This window comes from Coffea arabica, chromosome 10c (genome assembly GCF_036785885.1).
Source record: "Coffea arabica cultivar ET-39 chromosome 10c, Coffea Arabica ET-39 HiFi, whole genome shotgun sequence".
In the NCBI taxonomy this organism is placed as follows: Eukaryota; Viridiplantae; Streptophyta; class Magnoliopsida; order Gentianales; family Rubiaceae; genus Coffea; species Coffea arabica.
Window position 1 is genome coordinate 7230349 of NC_092329.1, and position 19968 is coordinate 7250316.

The 19968-nt window shown below is 39.0% G+C and overlaps 2 protein-coding genes across 2 annotated transcripts; both read right to left on the reverse strand.

Annotated features, from left to right (window-relative positions):
• Positions 1-5366: 5366 nt before the first annotated feature.
• Positions 5367-6561, reverse strand: LOC113713501 (protein PHOSPHATE-INDUCED 1-like). The gene has a single exon (XM_027237235.2). It carries the CDS (start codon positions 6447-6449, stop codon positions 5475-5477), a length of 975 nt encoding a protein of 324 aa, XP_027093036.1. The 5' UTR covers positions 6450-6561; the 3' UTR covers positions 5367-5474.
• A 5283-nt stretch (positions 6562-11844) lies between these two features.
• Positions 11845-14355, reverse strand: LOC113715038 (uncharacterized). Its single transcript, XM_027239188.2, has one exon. It carries the CDS (start codon positions 14353-14355, stop codon positions 11845-11847), a length of 2511 nt encoding a protein of 836 aa, XP_027094989.2.
• Positions 14356-19968: the final 5613 nt, after the last annotated feature.

A 19968-nucleotide genomic window follows, 5' to 3' on the forward strand; every position in this document is an offset into this window, starting at 1 on the left:
GGAGGTCTTTTTCAGGGAACGTATCGAATAAGTTGTTTTACTTGCTTTTATTTTTTCTGCCAATTGGGGAGCTATTCTAATGATTCCTAATCTTGATAAGATTGTGGTTAGCATCGTTGTAATCATTGTTGTTAGATTTAATACATTTCTTTCGTTTTCGCAATGTGAACCTTGATGCTTTATTGGTTGCATGCAGTCGCAATTTGCTAGAGAGGGAAGCAGCTAAGAGACAGCAGGGGCTGCGAAAGCTCTTGCAGCGGATAAGAATTGATGCGATTATGATATCCACCCAAATTACTCTAATTGTTTTAGGTTATTTAAAAAGCATTTGAAATATATTTTAAACACCTTGTTATAATAATTTGTGATTCATAAAATTCAAATACCTCTTAAATAATCTAAACAATAAGAAGGGTTCGAGAGAATTTCAAATATTTTGTCAAATCGTTCAATCCAAACGCAACCTGTGATATAGTTCATTAACTTCCACGAAACACTGGATTAGTTTAAGAATGCTGTGTGGTCCTGCTCTCTAATTAATGTCGCATTAAATCTTAACTTTATGTTTCTGATGTGAAGGAATTTATTGGACTTTTAACAAGTCAGTTATGCTTACATTTCTTTCTTCGTTTATCAGCAATCAAAGGAAGAAAGCCAAGCGCAAGAAGTTTAAGGTTATCACTAATAGTTAACAATCAAATAATCAAGAAAATAAGCAGTAATCCTTTTGGTGACATAAAATGAAAATTCACCATGACGAGCAAAAGCATATTTTATATCAAAGCTCAATTCTTCTCTTTTCTGGTAATTAAGGTTTCATTAGGGTTCGGTTGGATCAGCGTTTCTGGAAATCTGGAAGTCCACAATTGGAGAACAGTTTGCAGTTTGTACTACATTTTGCTATCAATTTTGCTTGAACATTTTGGTGCGTCAATCACGAGCTTGATTTACTCAACACTATTTCCGAGAATTTTTTCACTTCTGACCTTTCTAAGGGGGACCCTTTTTATGGTTATTCCAGTCTGAAACTGACATTTCTTGATAGAACTTCTCAATATCATTCAACTAAAATATCAGACTCCTTAAGGACGTTACTGGGCGGGATCTACAAAACAATACAGCTATCTCTTGGGTGTACCATTGATTTTTTTTTTTTTATTCTTCTGGAATTCCAAAATCAAAATGTGCATTATTTTAAATATCTTTTTTGGCAAGTAAAAATTGGTAAACTGTCCTTAGTGCCTGAGAAGTCATCACATCTTCTTCACACCATATCAGATTATGAGGTTTCTCAATTTTTCTGACGTTCTTGATGCCATAATGGGAATGGAACCCCCTTCTCTTTTCCGCGCGCCATTCTTGTATGCGTGTAGCCAAACCCAGCCTTTCTACACTAACAGCACTAGAAGAAAAGAAAGAAGAAATTCAAATAGAAAGGCATTGAAAAACATGCAAATTCACACAGCAAAAGTATATAGTATTTGTTTTCAGATCCGTTTGTCCTGGCTTCAATTGGCAATCAATCACAATAACCCCACATTTCCAAGATTGGACTAAAAGCTTTTAGTTGGCAAAATTTAAGTTGAACAGATGCAAGAAAAGCCGTAGTTGAGATCCACATGGTTGTATTGATGAACCATGATTATGATATTGTTGAGTGAGCCAATTCACTCACGTATATCAATCCAGTGTTAAATGCCTTTCCGTTGGTTTATTGTGTTAAAGCAATATATTGTCTTGCCAACAAATTAAGCCCCATATTAGATTTGTCCTTTTGGCAAACACCAAGTCAATGAACGTTGGTTGTTACTTCCATTGAAATTAAGATAAAATTAGTGAAAGTGGAGCAACATGTTGGCAAGCATACAACACATTGCTACTTTGACGGCTTACTTGCTTATTTATTTCGCATTTGCCTTTTGTTGATGCAGTTGAAGATTTAATCTAATAACATGAAAATGACAATTAGTTTTGAAGATAGGTACAAGCTAAATTAAAATCTTTATACTAGTCATTTCCAAAAAAAAAAAAGAAAAGTTGTTTAGTATATTTATTACAGTATATATTGTTACATTAATACTGGTTTAAAGTATATCCCACGATCTTGTGGCGGCAAAATTAGAAATTCCAAGTTCAAGTCTTAGTGTTTCACTAGATGTGAGTTTCTTCTTCTCATCATTATGAGTTTCTTGTAATTTCATCAAAAAAAGTATGTCTTAGGTCATTTCATTAGTATCTGATTATTGTTCAACCTCAATTGGAATTCAAATTCAAATTCACATTTAATGATTGATTTTCTTTGATTGGGAGGAAATGCTTGATTTTCTCGTCCGGTTACATCCGCTTGCAAACAAAAGAAGCCGTCCTGCCCAAAAAAGGGACCAGCAGATGATGAATGTTGTGATCTTCCCTTGAAGACTAGAAAACTTCTACGCTGGACTTAAAGAAGTTAGGTTTTGTTGACCCTTCAAAAGAAGGTTTCTTCACTCTCCTTAAGGATAAATGGACCCCTTCCCCAACACCCATCTTTTCTCGTTCAAAGTGTCACCGGCACTAGCGATCGTTCAAAACTGAATTTATGAACGGTTTAGCTAGTTCAGCCTTATGTTTAAGTGCGCGGAAATGTGCGGAAACTAAAATAGTGAGCAAAGAAAGAAAGTATTAGAGGCAAAGGAAAGTTTGTATTGTACTTGTGAACACTTACACAAGGTTGGTTACGAATGAAGAGGCTTGGCCTATTTATAGCAAATCAAGAAACTATACATGTTTCTAGAGAATTATATACAAAGTATACTTACACAGTCTCTAGAAACATCTACATAAGACCACTTTTATGTACAAGACTTTAGACTGTTCCATAAGTCTCTTGAATGACCTAGAACGTTTTGGAAGCTTCTAGCACTTGTTACATATTTTTTGCAATGTTTGGTGTAGCCTCCATGCTTTAGGCAAGTCTCCAAGGCTTGGCACTTAGTTAGGAGATTGAGGTGTAAGTCTACTAACTGTTCTAATTTTTCTGCAAGGACACTATGTACAGTAGTGTATGATTGACCGACCGGACACGGTCACGCGGGGTCGCACGCGCGGATAGAGTGTGATCCGTGTCAAAAGAATAATAGTCTACAAGGATGTTCGCAAAACAATTGCAATTTGCAAAATAGATGTGTAAATATAATATCGCCAGTTCAATATTTGATAAGTTGGGATCTGTCATTCAATTGAGGCTGATAATCTAAAATATTGAACTGGCTAAACAATGGCATTTGGTTAATGCATTTCAAGGTTTATTCTTGAAATTTTACAAAACGAGTAAGTACACTAAATATATATTTTTTCTGTTAATCAATTGATTGATTTTACCAAGCAAATGGTACACTTTGCTAATGCTCAGGTGATAGAATTTGTTTTTCTTTTTTTTTTTTTGGATAAAAAAAGAGACTAATATTATTAGTAAACTAGTTGGAAATCGTCTAACATTATTTACTTGACAAAAAAGTAGCACTAATGACAGAAAATATATAGAACATGTCACAAATATATCTGATATGAAAAATCATCATTAGATTTAATAGAATTATAATAAGATAAGAAAGATTACACTGCAAATCACAATCTATCAGATCTAACCAATTGCACGAGTTGCTCTATAAATATTTGTGCATGTTTGTTATGTTAGATTTGTTACCAAATTGGTTCAAGTTTAAAATTAATGTTGAGATCCGATGAGAAGACCCCAAAAAAATTCCAAATCTAAACAAAACTCTTACTAGAATAGCCTAGAAGAGAAGAAAACTTTTACTAGTAAACATTAGGAGAGAGAAAAGAAGGGAGACCTTGGTTTGAAACTAAAATCTCCCTCCTATGAAGGAAGAACAGTGAAGAGAAGGTTGTTCGGATTGGCTGATTTGGGAAGGATGAATGATAGAATTCGTTAACAAGGCTTACATTTTGCGAATAAGCTTATAACTCTTCATATTAAATTTGTAAAGATATTCACCTTTTTTTTTAAAAAAAAATCGTCTTTATTAAAAAAATGTACAACTTTATTATCAAAATGTACTGATTTATACTACTAGTTAGTCTAATCGATAATATTAGAAGAATAATGCATCATAGTATACCACATTATTTTGAAACAAATGCACTACTTTATTAGAAAAATGTACCACTTTATGGTACAAAAGGTTTGTCGTTTCATCATAAAAACAAAAAAAAAATTATTGAAAAAACCTACCTCCTTATTCTGAAAATGTCCCACTATAGAGTTACCACTTGAAAAACTCACCACTTAGTAGTAAAACATGTACTACACTTTTAGCAACAGAATCTGTCCATTTATTAGAAACATTTAACAATTCCTTTTTTTTTTAAAATTTATAATTTTCTATGAGTGGTAAATTCTCGGTGGCAAGCTGGTATATTTGCTTAACCTAGTTGTAAACTTCGCTAATTAAGTGGGACAATCCCTGATAAAATAATATTTTTATTTCTAATCAAGAAATATATTTATGTGCTATAGTTATTTTTCTCATTTCAAACTTGAATTACCTAGTAACATTACTCACGGCACCATGAATTAATCTACTCGTTCATATTTGAAGAATTTCTACGCACTAGTGCATGAAACTACTTTCCTTCTTAGTTGATCTTGATTCTCGGGAATGGTTCCAAAGAAGCCTGCTTTAGCAACAATATCTTGCACTACTTTATTATTAGAAAAATGTACCACTCATATTATTTGTTTCTTTTTTTTTGGTACTAATTATTTGTTCCAATAAACATTTCTTAGGATTGAACATAGCCAATTAGTAAAGCACCTTCGTTCCTCATTTTAAGCGACGATCTCGTTTTGCCTGTATCCTTCTTCCAGCCTTCTCTCTCCTTCTAAGAGAAACTACCAGCAAAGAAAAACGCTACTTTTTTTTTTTGACAGACAAGAAGGACACTTTTTCAGTTGATACTAGTGAATCACTTTTTTTTCACAAAAAATCATATACTCAAATTTTGCTATCAATCTTAAAATTGTGGCCCTTACAGGGTGATCCAGCGATAAGCGGCTCTTAAGATTTTGGGTTCGAATTTTACCTGGACTTAAACCCACGTGACTCGCTCGGAGTCGCTGCATGAGGCCGTAGTTTCGAGTTACCAAAAACAAAAAATCTAAAAATTATGTTGACCAGTGATTTGTAAGAATTGGTGTTCTGTAATCCCGAAAACATGCCCAGTGACACTAGTTACAAAAACCGCACCCATCATTGTTGTAAAATAAATATAAGCAAGTTAGAGAGCGTGTCAGGAATGATAAAGAAGTCGCCTGATCTGTAAACCAAATTAGTACGATATATAATACAAGGAAATAGAGGGTATAAAAATATAAATTGTGTTTTAATATTCGATCTCAAAAAAGAATCAAAGAATTTGTGACATGACTACATCTCCATCTCCTAGACTTGTGTACGATTACATTTAGTGTTTCAGACCAATGTAGAACATGAGGATGTTGAAGGATCAACGAAGGCTGGAAGAAGGTATTTCTTGCCATTTGTACCATGTGCATTATAGCTTGCACCAGTTGTAGGGTCGACCAAGAGCTTCCCAGGATATCCTGGGTAAGCCCCACGCCCAAAAACCCCAGTACAAGCCGAGGCAGCCTCAAGTGGTGCATTTGCAGGTCCTTGGAAGTAGCCATTTCCGAAGGGGTTGGTCACTGTCCCAGCCAAAAGGGTAGCAACATTGATGACCATTCCATCCAAACCCACATTGTTGTTGGGTGCAACCAGTGGTGGAGTCTGAGGTCCGTACATGGGTTGGTAGAATGGCCACGCACATTGACCAGGGCATTGGGTCGCTGAGTTTCCAACCCAGATGTAAGCAAACTTGTAAATCTTTCCCTTAGCAGAGGCAATCTTGGAACTTAACAGTGAACCATGGGTCCCGCAGGTGCTTGAGCAGAACCCATCAACTGCAACATCTGAAGCTGTTAGTACAACGTTGATGGCATTCTTTTGTTCACCCTTGGCTGCCAGTTCTTCAATTTGATTCCTAGTAAGAGATTTACCCAAAGAACAGCTCTCGTCGATAACTTGGGTACCCAGTGAGAGGATCAGGGGAGAGGCTTTCTTGGATTTGAGCAAATGGTAGTATTTCTCAGTGGCCTTCCACCACGTGGCGACAGATGGTTCGTTGGTTGTGGGGTTTGAAGAGGAGGTGGACAATGAGGTAACGAAATCTGCAATTATAGCTCTTTCTGAAGGGTTGAATTTGCCATACCAGATTAAGTTAATTGAGATTTTGCCACTAAGAAGAGGGCCATTGTGGTATTGAAAGACCATCGTGTTTTGGTCATCTTGGGTGGTGGGCTTGGGGACTTGCCTGCCAGCCATTGTGAAATGGACTAATGAAACGATTATGGCGAGTTGGAAAAATAGATGGCTGTGAAAGAAAGCCATTTTAATGAATAGTTCTTGAAATTTTCGAAGAAGAGCAACGAAAGGACAACTGGGTTTTGGTTATTGGCTTGAGTTCTAGAGGAATGTGAAGCAGTCTTGGAGTGAAGAAGAAGTCGTCGTTGGTTTGATATATATAGTGCTGAAAAGTTGCTTGGAATGACGAATCTCCACCAGGGAGAAGGCAGAAGGAAGGTGCACGAAAGCAAAGTAAGATACAGCTGCATGATAACGTGTTGTGTTGGGACATGGGAACTTGGGAGCTGGGGTAGGCTCCCCCTTGCCAAAGAATCTACACTTGGATCACAGCGTTATTACAGCTAATGCCGTAGGGTACTTGCGGGACAGAAATGTGCCAGCGTACTAGAAAAGCAAAGGATTTAGGGGATGTTTTATTCGGTCAGTCGAGACTTGAGGGAGGATTCTAGATGGTGACAAAAGTCCATTCTTCAGTGCTAGGTAGACATGAACTCATTTTCATAATTGAAGTTCTTGTCCTTGTTCTCTTTTTCTCTCTTTCTTCAGTGCTAGCTAGACATGAACTGATTTTTCTAAAACGAGAAGTTCTTGCTCTTGTTCTCTTTCTTCTCTCTTTCTTATATTTTATGTTTAGTTTTTTTTTGTTTTAGCTTTTTAAAATGGGTCATGCCAGGGCATATTGCTTAGGATACTTTAATCCAGTTGAATGGCTCACATGGCTGCAGTCAAGAACATCGTGCTTCCTTTGCCTAAAGATCTGAGTCACTTTCTTTATTTTAATTGTTTTGGTTAATTCTTTATATTCGCTTCACAAATTCATCCCCTCTAACCTAAACAAAGGGCAAAAAGAGAATCATTCCTTCCGAATTTCTAGGACTTTGAGTAAATAGCACAAATCTTACACCAGACCTTTCCAGGTAATTGGACGTATAAGGTGCATCTATGAGCAAAAATAAAAATGGTTTTGTTGCTCTCCACTACAATTGCTGTTTCGATGAGTACCTGATCAATCATAAAGCCCATTGAAGAAAATAAAAACTTGTATTTCAGCAATTTGTAGTTTTTTTTTTGGTATATGGAAGGTCTCAAATCCGAAAGATCTCATTTACGTTTTCGTCCCTCGTAACACTCAATTGATCTCTCCCCTAGTAATTTGTAGGTTACTAGATAGTTTCTGAATTTTTTTATTACTTTTCTGAGGCATAATGGTAGAAAATGCATTCAATGTGTGAGGCAAGGCAATCTCATTGTTGACCTGTGACAGGTCGTCAGCCTGTGCAATAATAAAACCTGCTCAAACTAAAAGTAATTTCTGTAGATAGCAGTAAGCAGGGTCGAATCCACAGGGACTGGGAGTAATTGTTCGTTTCCAAATTCACAGTAACGAAGGGGGTGTTTTATATCAGGAGTGACAATTTAAACAATTCAACTAAAAATAAAATGATAAAAGTAAAATAACCAACTAGAAATTAAATAACAAGTTACTAAAATCTAATAAGTGATAATCAAGGATCTAGCCAAGAAATAACTTCAGCAATGGTTCACCTAATTGATCATCGATAAGCAAAGGCAATTCTAATTATTCATCAATAAATAGGTTATAACTACCAAACAAGCGATGGCAGTCAACCCCTCCTTACTGTGTCGGTGATCAAGGTACGCCCGTTAATCACTGCTCTAATTGAGAAATAATCCTAGGTACGCCCATAGAATTTAATTCCCCAATTGCCTTACGTATTAGAGGAGCCCTATTCTAACCAAATAACGCACTATCAGGGTCATTTTAGATTAGCCCGTGTATTCCCATGACACAAATCTAATCATGCCAGTTGTCACTGTTTGAGGTAATTAAACAATTACGGATTCAATACCCCAATTGACAATAGATTACCAAATCAATTAATTATCTGGATCCAAGACAATCAAATAATTAAATAACCATAAGCATAATAATCAGGGAATACACGAATACCAATAAATAAAAGGGAAAGATTAAATTAAATCGATCTCACAGTTTTCAGGTGACCCAAAGCATCCGTCGTTTCTTGACTAGAACGAGGGGATTAGCTCATATTGGATGAACTAAGCCCGCGGGAAATTTCAGCAGAAGTCACGGCCATTGTATGCATTTCAAGAGCCGCAATTCGTCAAACACTTAGTGAGCAAATGTAAGGCACATGTAACAAATTGAAGCCCTTTATTGTTCCTAGCATCCGCAGAGCAAAATCATTCACAAGGTGCAAGAAGGAAAAGTCAAAGAAAGCTGACAAAAAGCTTCCTCCTCACATTCGTACATGTCTTAAGCCAAAAAGTAAAGTACAAGGGAAAAGTCAACAATTTTCTTTGCTAAGCTCAAGACGAAAAGCTAAGAATTAAAGCCAGCCCTTTTTGATCCTTTTTCTTCCTTCTTATTGCGGCGGCTCACCAGGAGGGAGAAGCCCTCCGTCAGTCATTCCTTTAAGAAAATTACCAAAATGGGCGTGACATCTCGTGTTCCAAAAGTGCCCCTGGGACAAGCTTTATCATCTGAATTCTTTTCCTGTCAATTTGGCACCTGTTATCATATTTTCGTTCTACTCCCTGAAATATACGTAAATTAAGGAAAATGAGTAGAATCCAGCAATTAATCCACATCAAGTCAGGTAATAGGGGAAAATAATAATAAAATAAATAGATAAATTTTAGCCTATCAATTCCCCCCACACCTAAACTTTGCTTGTCCTCAAGCATAAGACACCAAAATTTGATAATGGTCATTGCCCAATCTACCAAATTGCCAAGATATTCAAGAAAGAACCACATATCGGGCACTAGTAATTAAAATCCGAGAGGCATCCCCCCAGTTAGCCTCTAAACCACAAACTCCTTCAATTTCCAAATTAACTAATCTAAGGAAAAGGAATGGCACGCAACATTTATCAGCTAATGGTCCAAATATTCACACAAGACCCCATATTAAGTCCATAAACTAGCAAGCTCTCCTATTATTTATTCTCCCCTTTTTTTTGTTTTTTTATTTTTTTATTTATTTATTTTTTTTAAGCAATCATAATATTTGACACAAGAAGACTTAGTCTCTAGCCGCCGGAGCCTTTTGACGCGGACTCCAACATTTTTAGATGAAGGAGCCCGGTTACTCAGCTCCTACCGCTATACGACCACGTACTCATATAAAGCACCACCTTTTGACGCGAAAATCGACACTTTTAGGTGCCGATTCCCGGTTACTCAGTAGTGGTTATTAGCGGAGTACAGTCAAGTTTATTCACAACCAAACAAAGCCAAAAACACGAAATACCAACACTAGCAACCAAGCATAGGGGCAGCTCGCCTCATTATTGCCAAACATGGAGAACTGGAGTCAATATTGGACCAGTTCACCTCAAAATGCCAACAGTCATTCCCAACGCCTAGAAAAGTTAACAAAGAAATCAAAAGAGCCAAGCAATCCGATATTCACCAAGGAGATATCTTGGATCCAACCACATCAATCCCGATACCTTTGTATTTAAAAACTTGGCAAAAGTAGACTTGGAGTCAATAAGTCCACATCTCAATTTTTGGCATTCACATGAAAGGTAAGCACCAAGACGAAAGAACGAAAACGAGCAACTAGAAATAAAACTAAGAAAAACTACTAAAAAGTAAAAATTTTTTTCTTTTTTTCTTTTTTTTTTTTTTACTAAAAACGGAAAACACTAGCACCCCCTTAGATCCCCCCACACCTATAGGACACATTGTCCTCAATGTGACAAATAACCAACAAAAGTGGGTGAGAGGACAGCAACACTTCCCTGAAATCCGGTCAAAGAGGTGGGCGAGGTGGAGCTGGAGGAGCAAAGCCCGTATGATGCAGAAATTGCGCCAAATTCTCACCATGTCTCTCAACAGTTAGCTCAAAGCTACAGAAGCTCCAACAGGTATGGAAACCAGCAAATGCAACTAGCAAAGGAAACTCAAGCAGAACAAAGCAAGAATTTCCCAGTAATCACCCAATCAATAACAAAAAAGAAGAATTCCAGCAATTAAAAATGCCCAGTCAAAGCCTTCCCACTTCAAAAGTTGAAGCTATCAGTCAGAGGGTCCCCCAACAATGAAATTGTGCAAGATGAACCCCACAAAGTAAGTCAAACGGCACAGGATCTCACTCAATATGCAATAGCAGAATTAACTCAAGCAAAGCCCCCATAAAACCTCAATGATTCCCCCAGCAATGCAAGCAAAATAGACCTCAGCAAGACAATCCAACAAGCAACGTTGGGTTCAAAGGCTCCTTCAAATCGAACAAATAATCATAGCATTGTAACACATTCAAAATCTCAATAAACGGCTCCAGTTGGCCAATTAATTGCACAATGTCACCCAATCCCAAAAGAAATAGCAGTTCCAATCAACAATAGTCCGACCAGTACCACTGGCGGAAAATCACACAATTGGGGAAAAGACTTCCACACGGCCAAAATACCCACTGCTGACGAACCCAGATAGCACGATTCAATTTGTAGAAAATTGGGAGTAAGATTCAAATACCTCCACTGGTACCACTCCAGGTGACGGGCAGAGCAGCGGCGGCGCACGATGGCAACACCAATGGTGTCGGCTTGGGCTGGTGGAGCGCGCGGCAGGGGAGCAGAGCTCGCGCGAGGGCTTCGGGTACAGCCAAGAGAGAGACAGATGGGCAGCTGTGGAGTGCTGCCGCGGCTGGCGCAGTTGTCGCCGCGCTCCAGAGAGAGAGGTGAGTGAGTGCAGGGGGCTGGAGCTGCTGACTGAAGGCGCGGCTGCCAAAGTGGATGGCGGAGGCTACTGGTGGCCGGCTGCCGCGCGAGCTGCGCCTGAGAAGCTGGCCCGCGCGCGAGGCTCTATGGGTCTCGGCCAAAAGGGGCGGCGGCGCAAGCTGCGGTTGGTGGTTGGAGCCGCTGGTCGATGGCGAGGAAGAGCGGGAATGGGAGGCGGCTTGCGCAGAGGTGGGCGGCGCGAATTGAAAAGAGAAGAAGAAAGAAAGAAAAGAGAAAGAAGAGAAAGAAAAAAGAGAGAAATTGATGTTTTTTTTTTTTTTTTTTTTGAAATTTGGAAACTAAAGCTACGGTGATAAGAAATGTTTATTCTATTTTTTTTTTTTTTGAATCCTTACCTTTCCTGCGAACGTGACGCGGGCGCGTCATGAGGGCAAGAGAGCTCCCAGAAGTTTCTGAATTTTCTGATCGTGAGCTTCCTGCACATCATCACGCGGGCACGTCATGACTGAAGGGCACCTATAAATCAGCAAAAACGAAAACTGAAACCCAAAATCAGTCGAATTCAAGGAGAATACATCTAAACTACCACACGAAAATGAACAAACAATTAAAAGGAACAATTGGGTTGCCTCCCAAGGAGCGCCTTTCTTTAATGTCTTTGGCTAGACATTGAACACCACTCTTCAATCTGGGTGTAACTCAATTTTCCTGGAAATCGGTGGCCCTCCTCCAGGATCCAAATAGCCTTTGAGTGCAGCCTTCTTTCTTAATTTTCTACTCCTTTTCACCTCATACAGTGCTTTCATCCCCTTATACTTGTTCTCAGTAAGTTTGAATTTATCCCTACAAGCAAACTCAGAAAATTCTTGCACAGAGGGATTAATAGCATGAATAGCAAACACAGGGTGAGAGTTAACAGGATGTTCCATTGTATCGAAAATATTAAAGTGGACTAGTTCTCCATCAAATTCCATGGACAATGTACCCTTATTAACGTCAATTTTTGTCTGTGCTGTGCTCAAAAAGGGTCTACCTAGTAGCAAAGGTGAGGGATCAGGGGAATGATCATCATCCATGTCAAGTACATAAAAGTCAGCCGGGAATATCAATTCATTAACTTTAACCAGCACATCCTCGACCAACCCATCAGGGTATGCATTTGTTCGGTCAGCTAATTGAATTATTATCTCGGTTTCTTTTAATGGACCGAGATTCAGAGAAACATACATAGATTTTGGCATTACGTTGATCGATGCTCCTAAATCCAGCAAGGTATTTCTAATCAGAGTATTACCTATCTTGCATGGGACAGTAAACCTACCTGGATCCCCACACTTTGGTGGTAGCTTTCTTTGGAGAACTGCTGACACATTCTCCCCAACAATAACTCTTTCATCTCCCCCCAGCCTCCTTCGATTGACACATAGGTCCCTCAGAAATTTTGCATACTTTGGCACTTGCTTGATGGCGTCTAGTAGGGGGATATTGATCTCTACCTTGCGAAACACCTCCAGGATCTCTTTCTCCATGTCCTGCTTCTTCGATTTTTTCAACCTGCAAGGAAATGGAGGGGGATTAGTTTTAACTGTAATTACTGGGTCTGGAAGTGCCTTTAGATCTGCACCATTGCTGTCCTCCCTCTCAAGTTCATTTTCGATCTTTTCCTCATCCTTATCCTTAGGGATCATAGGTTCAGGCCCCTGAATTTCCTTCCCGCTCCTTAAAGTCATTGCGCTTACGTTCTTCAGGTTCAGTTCAGGTTGGGATGGCAATCTTCCATTTACTTGGGACTCCAAACGGTTGATTGTTGTGGCCATTTGACTTATCTGATTCCTTATATCCTGTATTTCGGAGTCCGTCCTTTGCTGATTTTGCACCATGGTTGTCATCATTTGTTGATTTTGCGCCATGGTTGTCATCACTTGTTTCATCATCTCCTCCAAAGATGGACCAGAACTTGGGGGCGGAGGTGGTCGGGGTTGGTATTGCTGCTGGTACCCTGGTGGCTTATTTGGCACAAAGTTAGACTGCCTGTTCGGTGTAAAGTTGGGTTGCCTATTCCCTCCATAATCGAGGTTGGAATGATCTCTCCACCCGGGGTTGTAGGTGCTTGAATAAGGGTCGTACTGTTTCCTTGGCGCTGGCGCGTGGTCAGCCATGTTCACCTGTTCTGCAGTTTCTTCCTGAATCATTGGGCACATATCTGCAGAGTGACCTATACCAGTGCAAATCCCGCATACCCTGGCTTGTGATGCATTTCTCACAGCCTGTTGCCTAACAAACGCGGTCAACTCAGTTAGCTGCTGCTGCATGGAGGGTGTCTCTACCTCATTCACCCTGCGTATTAGACAATCCTCTCTCGTACCGAATTGTTGTGAATTCTCTGCCATCCTCTCAATCAACTCCCGTGCTTCTTGAGGGGTTTTGTTCACCAGTGCCCCTCCACTTGCAGCATCAATTATGCTCCTGTCTCTAAAAAGGAGTCCCTCATAAAAATACTGAATGAGCAACTGCTCACTTATCTGGTGCTGGGGACACTTGTGCAACAAGAAGTTGAACCGTTCCCAATACTCATAGAGCGACTCCCCTGGATGCTGCTTGATCCCACAAATTTCTTTTCTTAGACTTGCAGCCCTGGATGCAGGAAAATATTTATCCAAAAATTTTTTCTTCAATTGGTCCCACGTGGTGATGCTACCTGGTGACAGGTAGTATAGCCAGTCCTTTGCAGAATCCTTCAAGGAAAAAGGGAATGCCCTCATTTTTATCTGCTCTTCTGTAATCCCCGAGGGCTTCATACTGTTGCATACGACATCAAATTCCTGCAGATGCTTATACGGCTCTTCACCTGGTAAACCATGAAAAGAGGGTAAATGAGCAATCAAACCAGATTTTAACTCAAATGAAGTGTTTTCACTCAAACTCGGGAAAGTAATGCACAAAGGCTGCTGATTTAAATTAGGGGCAGCCAACTCCCTTAATGTTCGTGCATTAGCCATAGGGATTTCTTCTTGCTCCGAGTCACTCGAAATGCCACCAAATGAATCTGTTGGTTCGACTCCTGACTCAGGTCTCTGAGATGTAGCACTAGAGTGCTCCTCTCTGAGCTGTCTGGTTTCCTTTCTCGTTCTACGCGCGGTCTTCTCTACTTCAGGGTCAAAAATCAAATCACCTGTACGAGAGGACCGAGGCATACACTAGAAAAATACCAGAAAATTAGAACAAAAATGAATTTAAAAAGAAACAAATAATAACGCCAGTCCCCGGCAACGGCGCCAAAAATTGACAGGTCGTCAGCCTGTGCAATAATAAAACCTGCTCAAACTAAAAGTAATTTATGTAGATAGCAGTAAGTAGGGTCGAATCCACAGGGATTGGGAGTAATTGTTCCTTTCCAAATTCACAGTAACGAAGGGGGTGTTTTATATCAGGAGTGACAATTTAAACAATTCAACTAAAAATAAAATGATAAAAGTAAAATAGCCAACTAGAAATTAAATAACAAGTTACTAAAATCTAATAAGTGATAATCAAGGATCTAGCCAAGAAATAACTTCAGCAATGGTTCACCTAATTGATCATCGATAAGCAAAGGCAATTCTAATTATTCATCAATAAATAGGTTATAACAACCAAACAAGCGATGGCAGTCAACCCCTCCTTACTGTGTCGGTGATCAAGGTACGCCCGTTAATCACTGCTCTAATTGATAAATAATTGTAACAGCCCCACTTTCCCCTAAGGCGAACCAAAGGGGTGAGCGGACTGCCTGCCCATCTCTCGTCAGGACTCACGATGCAGACTAGAACTATCTATAGCGATCCGGAACTTACGAATGAGCGTAAACGAGTCAAAATGGTAAAATAACCCAAAATTTAAAAAAAAATGAAATCCGAAGTCGGCCATGAATAGTAACCGACCCGTCAGAACCCAACCGAAATAGCCAACAAACATTCACATCTAAACTTTAGCGTTTACAAATCAAAATGACATACAAAAGTTTTCAAAAGTTAATATATACACACGGTTTGCCAAATCAAAAGAGAAAACGCCCCAAAAGTACACTTAGGGTTTTAATACATGAGCTATACAAAAGATATGTTCAACTAGCTCAATTTGGCAGCCATTTGTCAAATCCAGACCAAAAGGGTTTATTTTCTTGTAAGGAAAACAAAAGGAACGGAAAGGGGTGAGCTTACGCTCAATGAGGTACCAAACAGATAGCATTAAAATCATGGCATTTCACATTTAACAAATCAGATACACATGTCAGATGTAAAGCAAAGGAACCAATTATTCAAATCAGAAGGATACGGGTGGCTCTCAGGAGCCAAATTTCCAGCGCAATACTTGATCCAAACCGGTTGACTCTCCGTCAACGTATATAGAACCAATGCGTCCGTAGACCCCTCTTATCACCGAATTTCGTCCACCAAACAACCCTTTACCGGGCCCGCTCACCTCAAACGAACAAAATGGTAATACTCGAGTATATCCGGAATCAAGGGTCTCAATACCCAAAGATCCCAAAACAGACTACTGTGATTCGTTATCTAATCGTCCAGGCCCTTGCCGGCCCGACTTGAATAACTTAACCACATGATTGAGCTCATAGGTCATAGAAATCCGAACAGATGCAGACACAGATAACAGATTCAAATTTTGCATAGTAAATTGGCATATGAACAGACTAGAGAACGAGTGTGATAAAGTACACCCTCGTCTCGAACAAATAAACAGATTTCAGAGCAGAAATCAAGTTAAACAGCAATGGAGGGGAGTGGTACACTCACCGGCTCAACTTCAAAAGTTTTTACTTCAGATTGGCCTTAATCGCCAAGAAACCCTAAAATAATCAAAATAAACCAATTGAAGGTTTCATATCCAAAATCGAGTAAACGGAATGCACAAGTGAGGCTCGACTACACGTCGGACGCCTTGCCCAAAAATACTAATGCAAGGGTGCAAAAACATGATTTTCTTGGAAACAAAAGATAACATGAAGACCTAAGGTCAACAACCCAAAAGCCCTTCATTTCCATCAAAAGGCAAAACCAACTTAAAGAACCAAACGGCCTCGACAATCGGACAGCATTTCCCCTAAATTTCTTACTTTTCCAGCCATTAAGGCTTCATGATTTCCTCAAATCAGTCCCAAAACCTCACACAAAAGTCATCTCATTTCCCAAAAGCCGTTCACTAGGCTTAAAGCAATACAAGTACAAAAGTTAGTTAGGAAATGACCGGAATAAGAGTAAGCCTTAAAACATGCAAACAAGTACAATGAGACTCGATAACGAATCATAAAGCCATGCCAATCACAACCCCAATAGGGTTTCATATACATATATAAGCATAATAGCAAACCAGAAAATCAGAAAATATAACTCATTTGATCAATCAACAAAAACAGGTTTGGCCTCCGTATGCGGTAATGGCACAAAATGCGCTACGCTTATCGGATGAGGGCGTAAGACCCACCATCTCGAAGCTAAAAGACAGGGCTACAACAATGTAGAAGGCCTCTCAGTCCAAAACCTAGCACAACTAGGTCAAATGTGCCAAATACTAAACCAGAATTACCAAAACAGGTTTGCAAAACACACAAAACTGTAACGAACACAACTCAGTCTATACAAGTCCAAATGCCGAAATTCCAAAGGCACAAGCTAGCTAAGACATCCAGTTACATTTCATCAGAAGACACCAACTTCAAAATCCAAACCAATGCCAGTCAAAATAGACAATTACTAGCGCAGTTCGCACATTCTGTTCACCCAGAACAGCAACAGTAAAAATGGCATAACTCACTCTACACTACTCCAAATGCCCTGAAATTTTGCAGGCACTTCAAACTCATCAATACCTAAAACTTTCATGTTTTGAGCAAAGTCCAATTCGGCCTCTATCTATGACCTAAAATTTCGGACAGAATGTTCAACCAAGAACCCTAATTTTCCAGAAATTCTTCCAAATTCAAAATTGATTGCAATTTCCTATCATATGCGCCTACTAGAGCTAAAGCCCCTTATTACCAACCATCAAAAACAACCACACCATCAAGATCATATGAAACCAGAAAATTCATCATAAAATTGAAAACTTCACCAAAACACTTCAAATCAAGAAACAAGTCACATAATCCATCACTTTAGGTCCCATTAAGCACCATATAAGCATCAATAAGTGTAGTAGAATGTTTAATCATCACTTACCTAAGAAATAAGAGAAGAGGAGTTGTAGACCACCCTAGCTCTTCAAGAAAACTTCACCAAACAACCTCTATCACCAACTAGAAAGATTTTTATGGAGTAGAAATGGATGTAAGCAAATGTTTTTGGGTGATTTGCACCAAGTAGTAGCTAGAACTTGAAGAGTTTCTTCTTCCTTCCTTGCACAAGAGGTTCGGCCAACAAGAGGTAAGAAATGGTAATTTTTTGTGCATTTTTGAGATATTTAACCAATTTTTGGTCAAAAGTCAAAATAGTGAATAATAACTCTTAAGTCAAAACCAATGTAGTGGTGACACTTGTCACCTACATTAATGCAATCTTATCTTTCTTTTTCCTCTCACATCAATCAATCTCACTCTCTACTTATCTCTTAACACCCGATAAATTTTACACAGTATCCGAAACTTAACCTTATTGGCCGAATTTTTTCGAACTTTTCGCACTAGTGGGTCCCACGTCCAATATATATTCTTAATTTTTTAAAAACTCTCCAATACTAGAAAAATTATCTAAAAACTATACTTGCTCATAAAATTTATCTAGAAAATTTTTCGGATACAGAAAGTGCAGAAAACAAGCCATGAAAAATGCGAAAACCTAGAAAATGCAAATTACGGGTTCTCACAATAATCCTAGGTACGCCCATAGAATTTAATTCCCCAATTGCCTTACGTATTAGAGGAGCCCTATTCTAATCAAATAACGCACTACCAGGGTTATTTTAGATTAGCCCGTGTATTCCCATGACACAAATCTAATCATGCCAGTTGTCACTGTTTGAGGTAATTAAACAATTACGGATTCAATACCCCAATTGACAATAGATTACCAAATTAATTAATTATCTGGATCCAAGACAATCAACTAATTAAATAACCATAAGCATAGTAATCAGGGAATACACGAATACCAATAAATAAAAGGGAAAGATTAAATTAAATCGATCTCACAGTTTTCAGGTGACCCAAAGCATCCGTCGTTTCTTGACTAGAACGAGGGGATTAGCTCATATTGGATGAACTAAGCCCGCGGGAAATTTCAGCAGAAGTCACGGCCATTGTATGCATTTCAAGAGCCGCAATTCGTCAAACACTTAGTGAGCAAATGTAAGGCACAGGTAACAAATTGAAGCCCTTTATTGTTCCTAGCATCCACAGAGCAAAATCATTCACAAGGTGCAAGAAGGAAAAGTCAAAGAAAGCTGACAAAAAGCTTCCTCCTCACATTCGTACATGTCTTAAGCCAAAAAGTAAAGTACAAGGGAAAAGTCAACAATTTTCTTTGCTAAGCTCAAGACGAAAAGCTAAGAATTAAAGCCAGCCCTTTTTGATCCTTTTTCTTCCTTCTTATTGCGGCGGCTCACCAGGAGGGAGAAGCCCTCCGTCAGTCATTCCTTTGCGAAAATTACCAAAATGGGCGTGACATCTCGTGTTCCAAAAGTGCCCCTAGGACAAGCTTTATCATCTGAATTCTTTTCCTGTCAATTTGGCACCTGTTATCATATTTTCGTTCTACTCCCTGAAATATACGTAAATTAAGGAAAATGAGTAGAATCCAGCAATTAATCCACATCAAGTCAGGTAATAGGGGAAAATAATAATAAAATAAATAGATAAATTTTAGCCTATCAACCTGTTGAATCTAAAACACCTAATTGTATGTTTTGGTAGGAAATCAAGAATTTTCTACCATTAAACCTTAGTTTTGGTAAGGCAAAGATGACAAAATAAAGACAAAGTACAAAGAAAAACGTGAAAATTTGATTTTATATCATTTTAGTTACTATCACTGTGAAGTGTTCAAAAGTGTGATTGAAACTTTTTCAATTTGTATGATAGTTAAAAGATACAAACTACGCTATGTCCTGCTTTAAGCTACCTGGAATATTATGCAAGGAGATCACAGGATTGATGGCTAAGTACTGGTGGGGTGAAACAGAAGGAAGAAGCAAGGTACATTGGTGCTCGTGGGATAGAATGATGAAGGATAAACTGGATGGAGGACTGGGATTCAGGAATTTACAATGCTTCAATAAAGCATTGTTGGGTAAACAGATTTGGAGGATGATCAGGTTCCCAAACCTTCTGGTCAGTAAGATATTAAAGGCTAAGTACTATCCTAAGGAGTCCATACTGAATTGTAAGATTCCCAAAAATGCATCCTGGTTTTGGCAAAGTGTTATGTCAGCAAGAGAGGTAGTAAAGGGGGGTGTTCTGAAAAGAGTTGGGGCAGGGAAGACTATAAAGATCTGGGAAGACCAATGGATCCCAAACAATCCAAGTGGGAGACCAACAACAAGGATGCCAGAAAGGGGGGAGGAACAGAAGGTGGAAGACCTGATTTCAAACTGTTGTTGGAATAGGACTGAGGTGTATAGAAGATTCAATGGAAAGGATGCTGAGAATATTTTAAGGATACCTATCAGTCTTTCAAGGGTAGGGGATACATACTTTTGGTTGCATAGCAAACATGGGGAATACTCAGTCAGATCCTGCTATCAAGCCCTGATGAAGGAAGAGAGGAGGAAGAAGAGTGAAACAAAAGGAGAAGCAGGATCGAGTTTTGATGATTCTA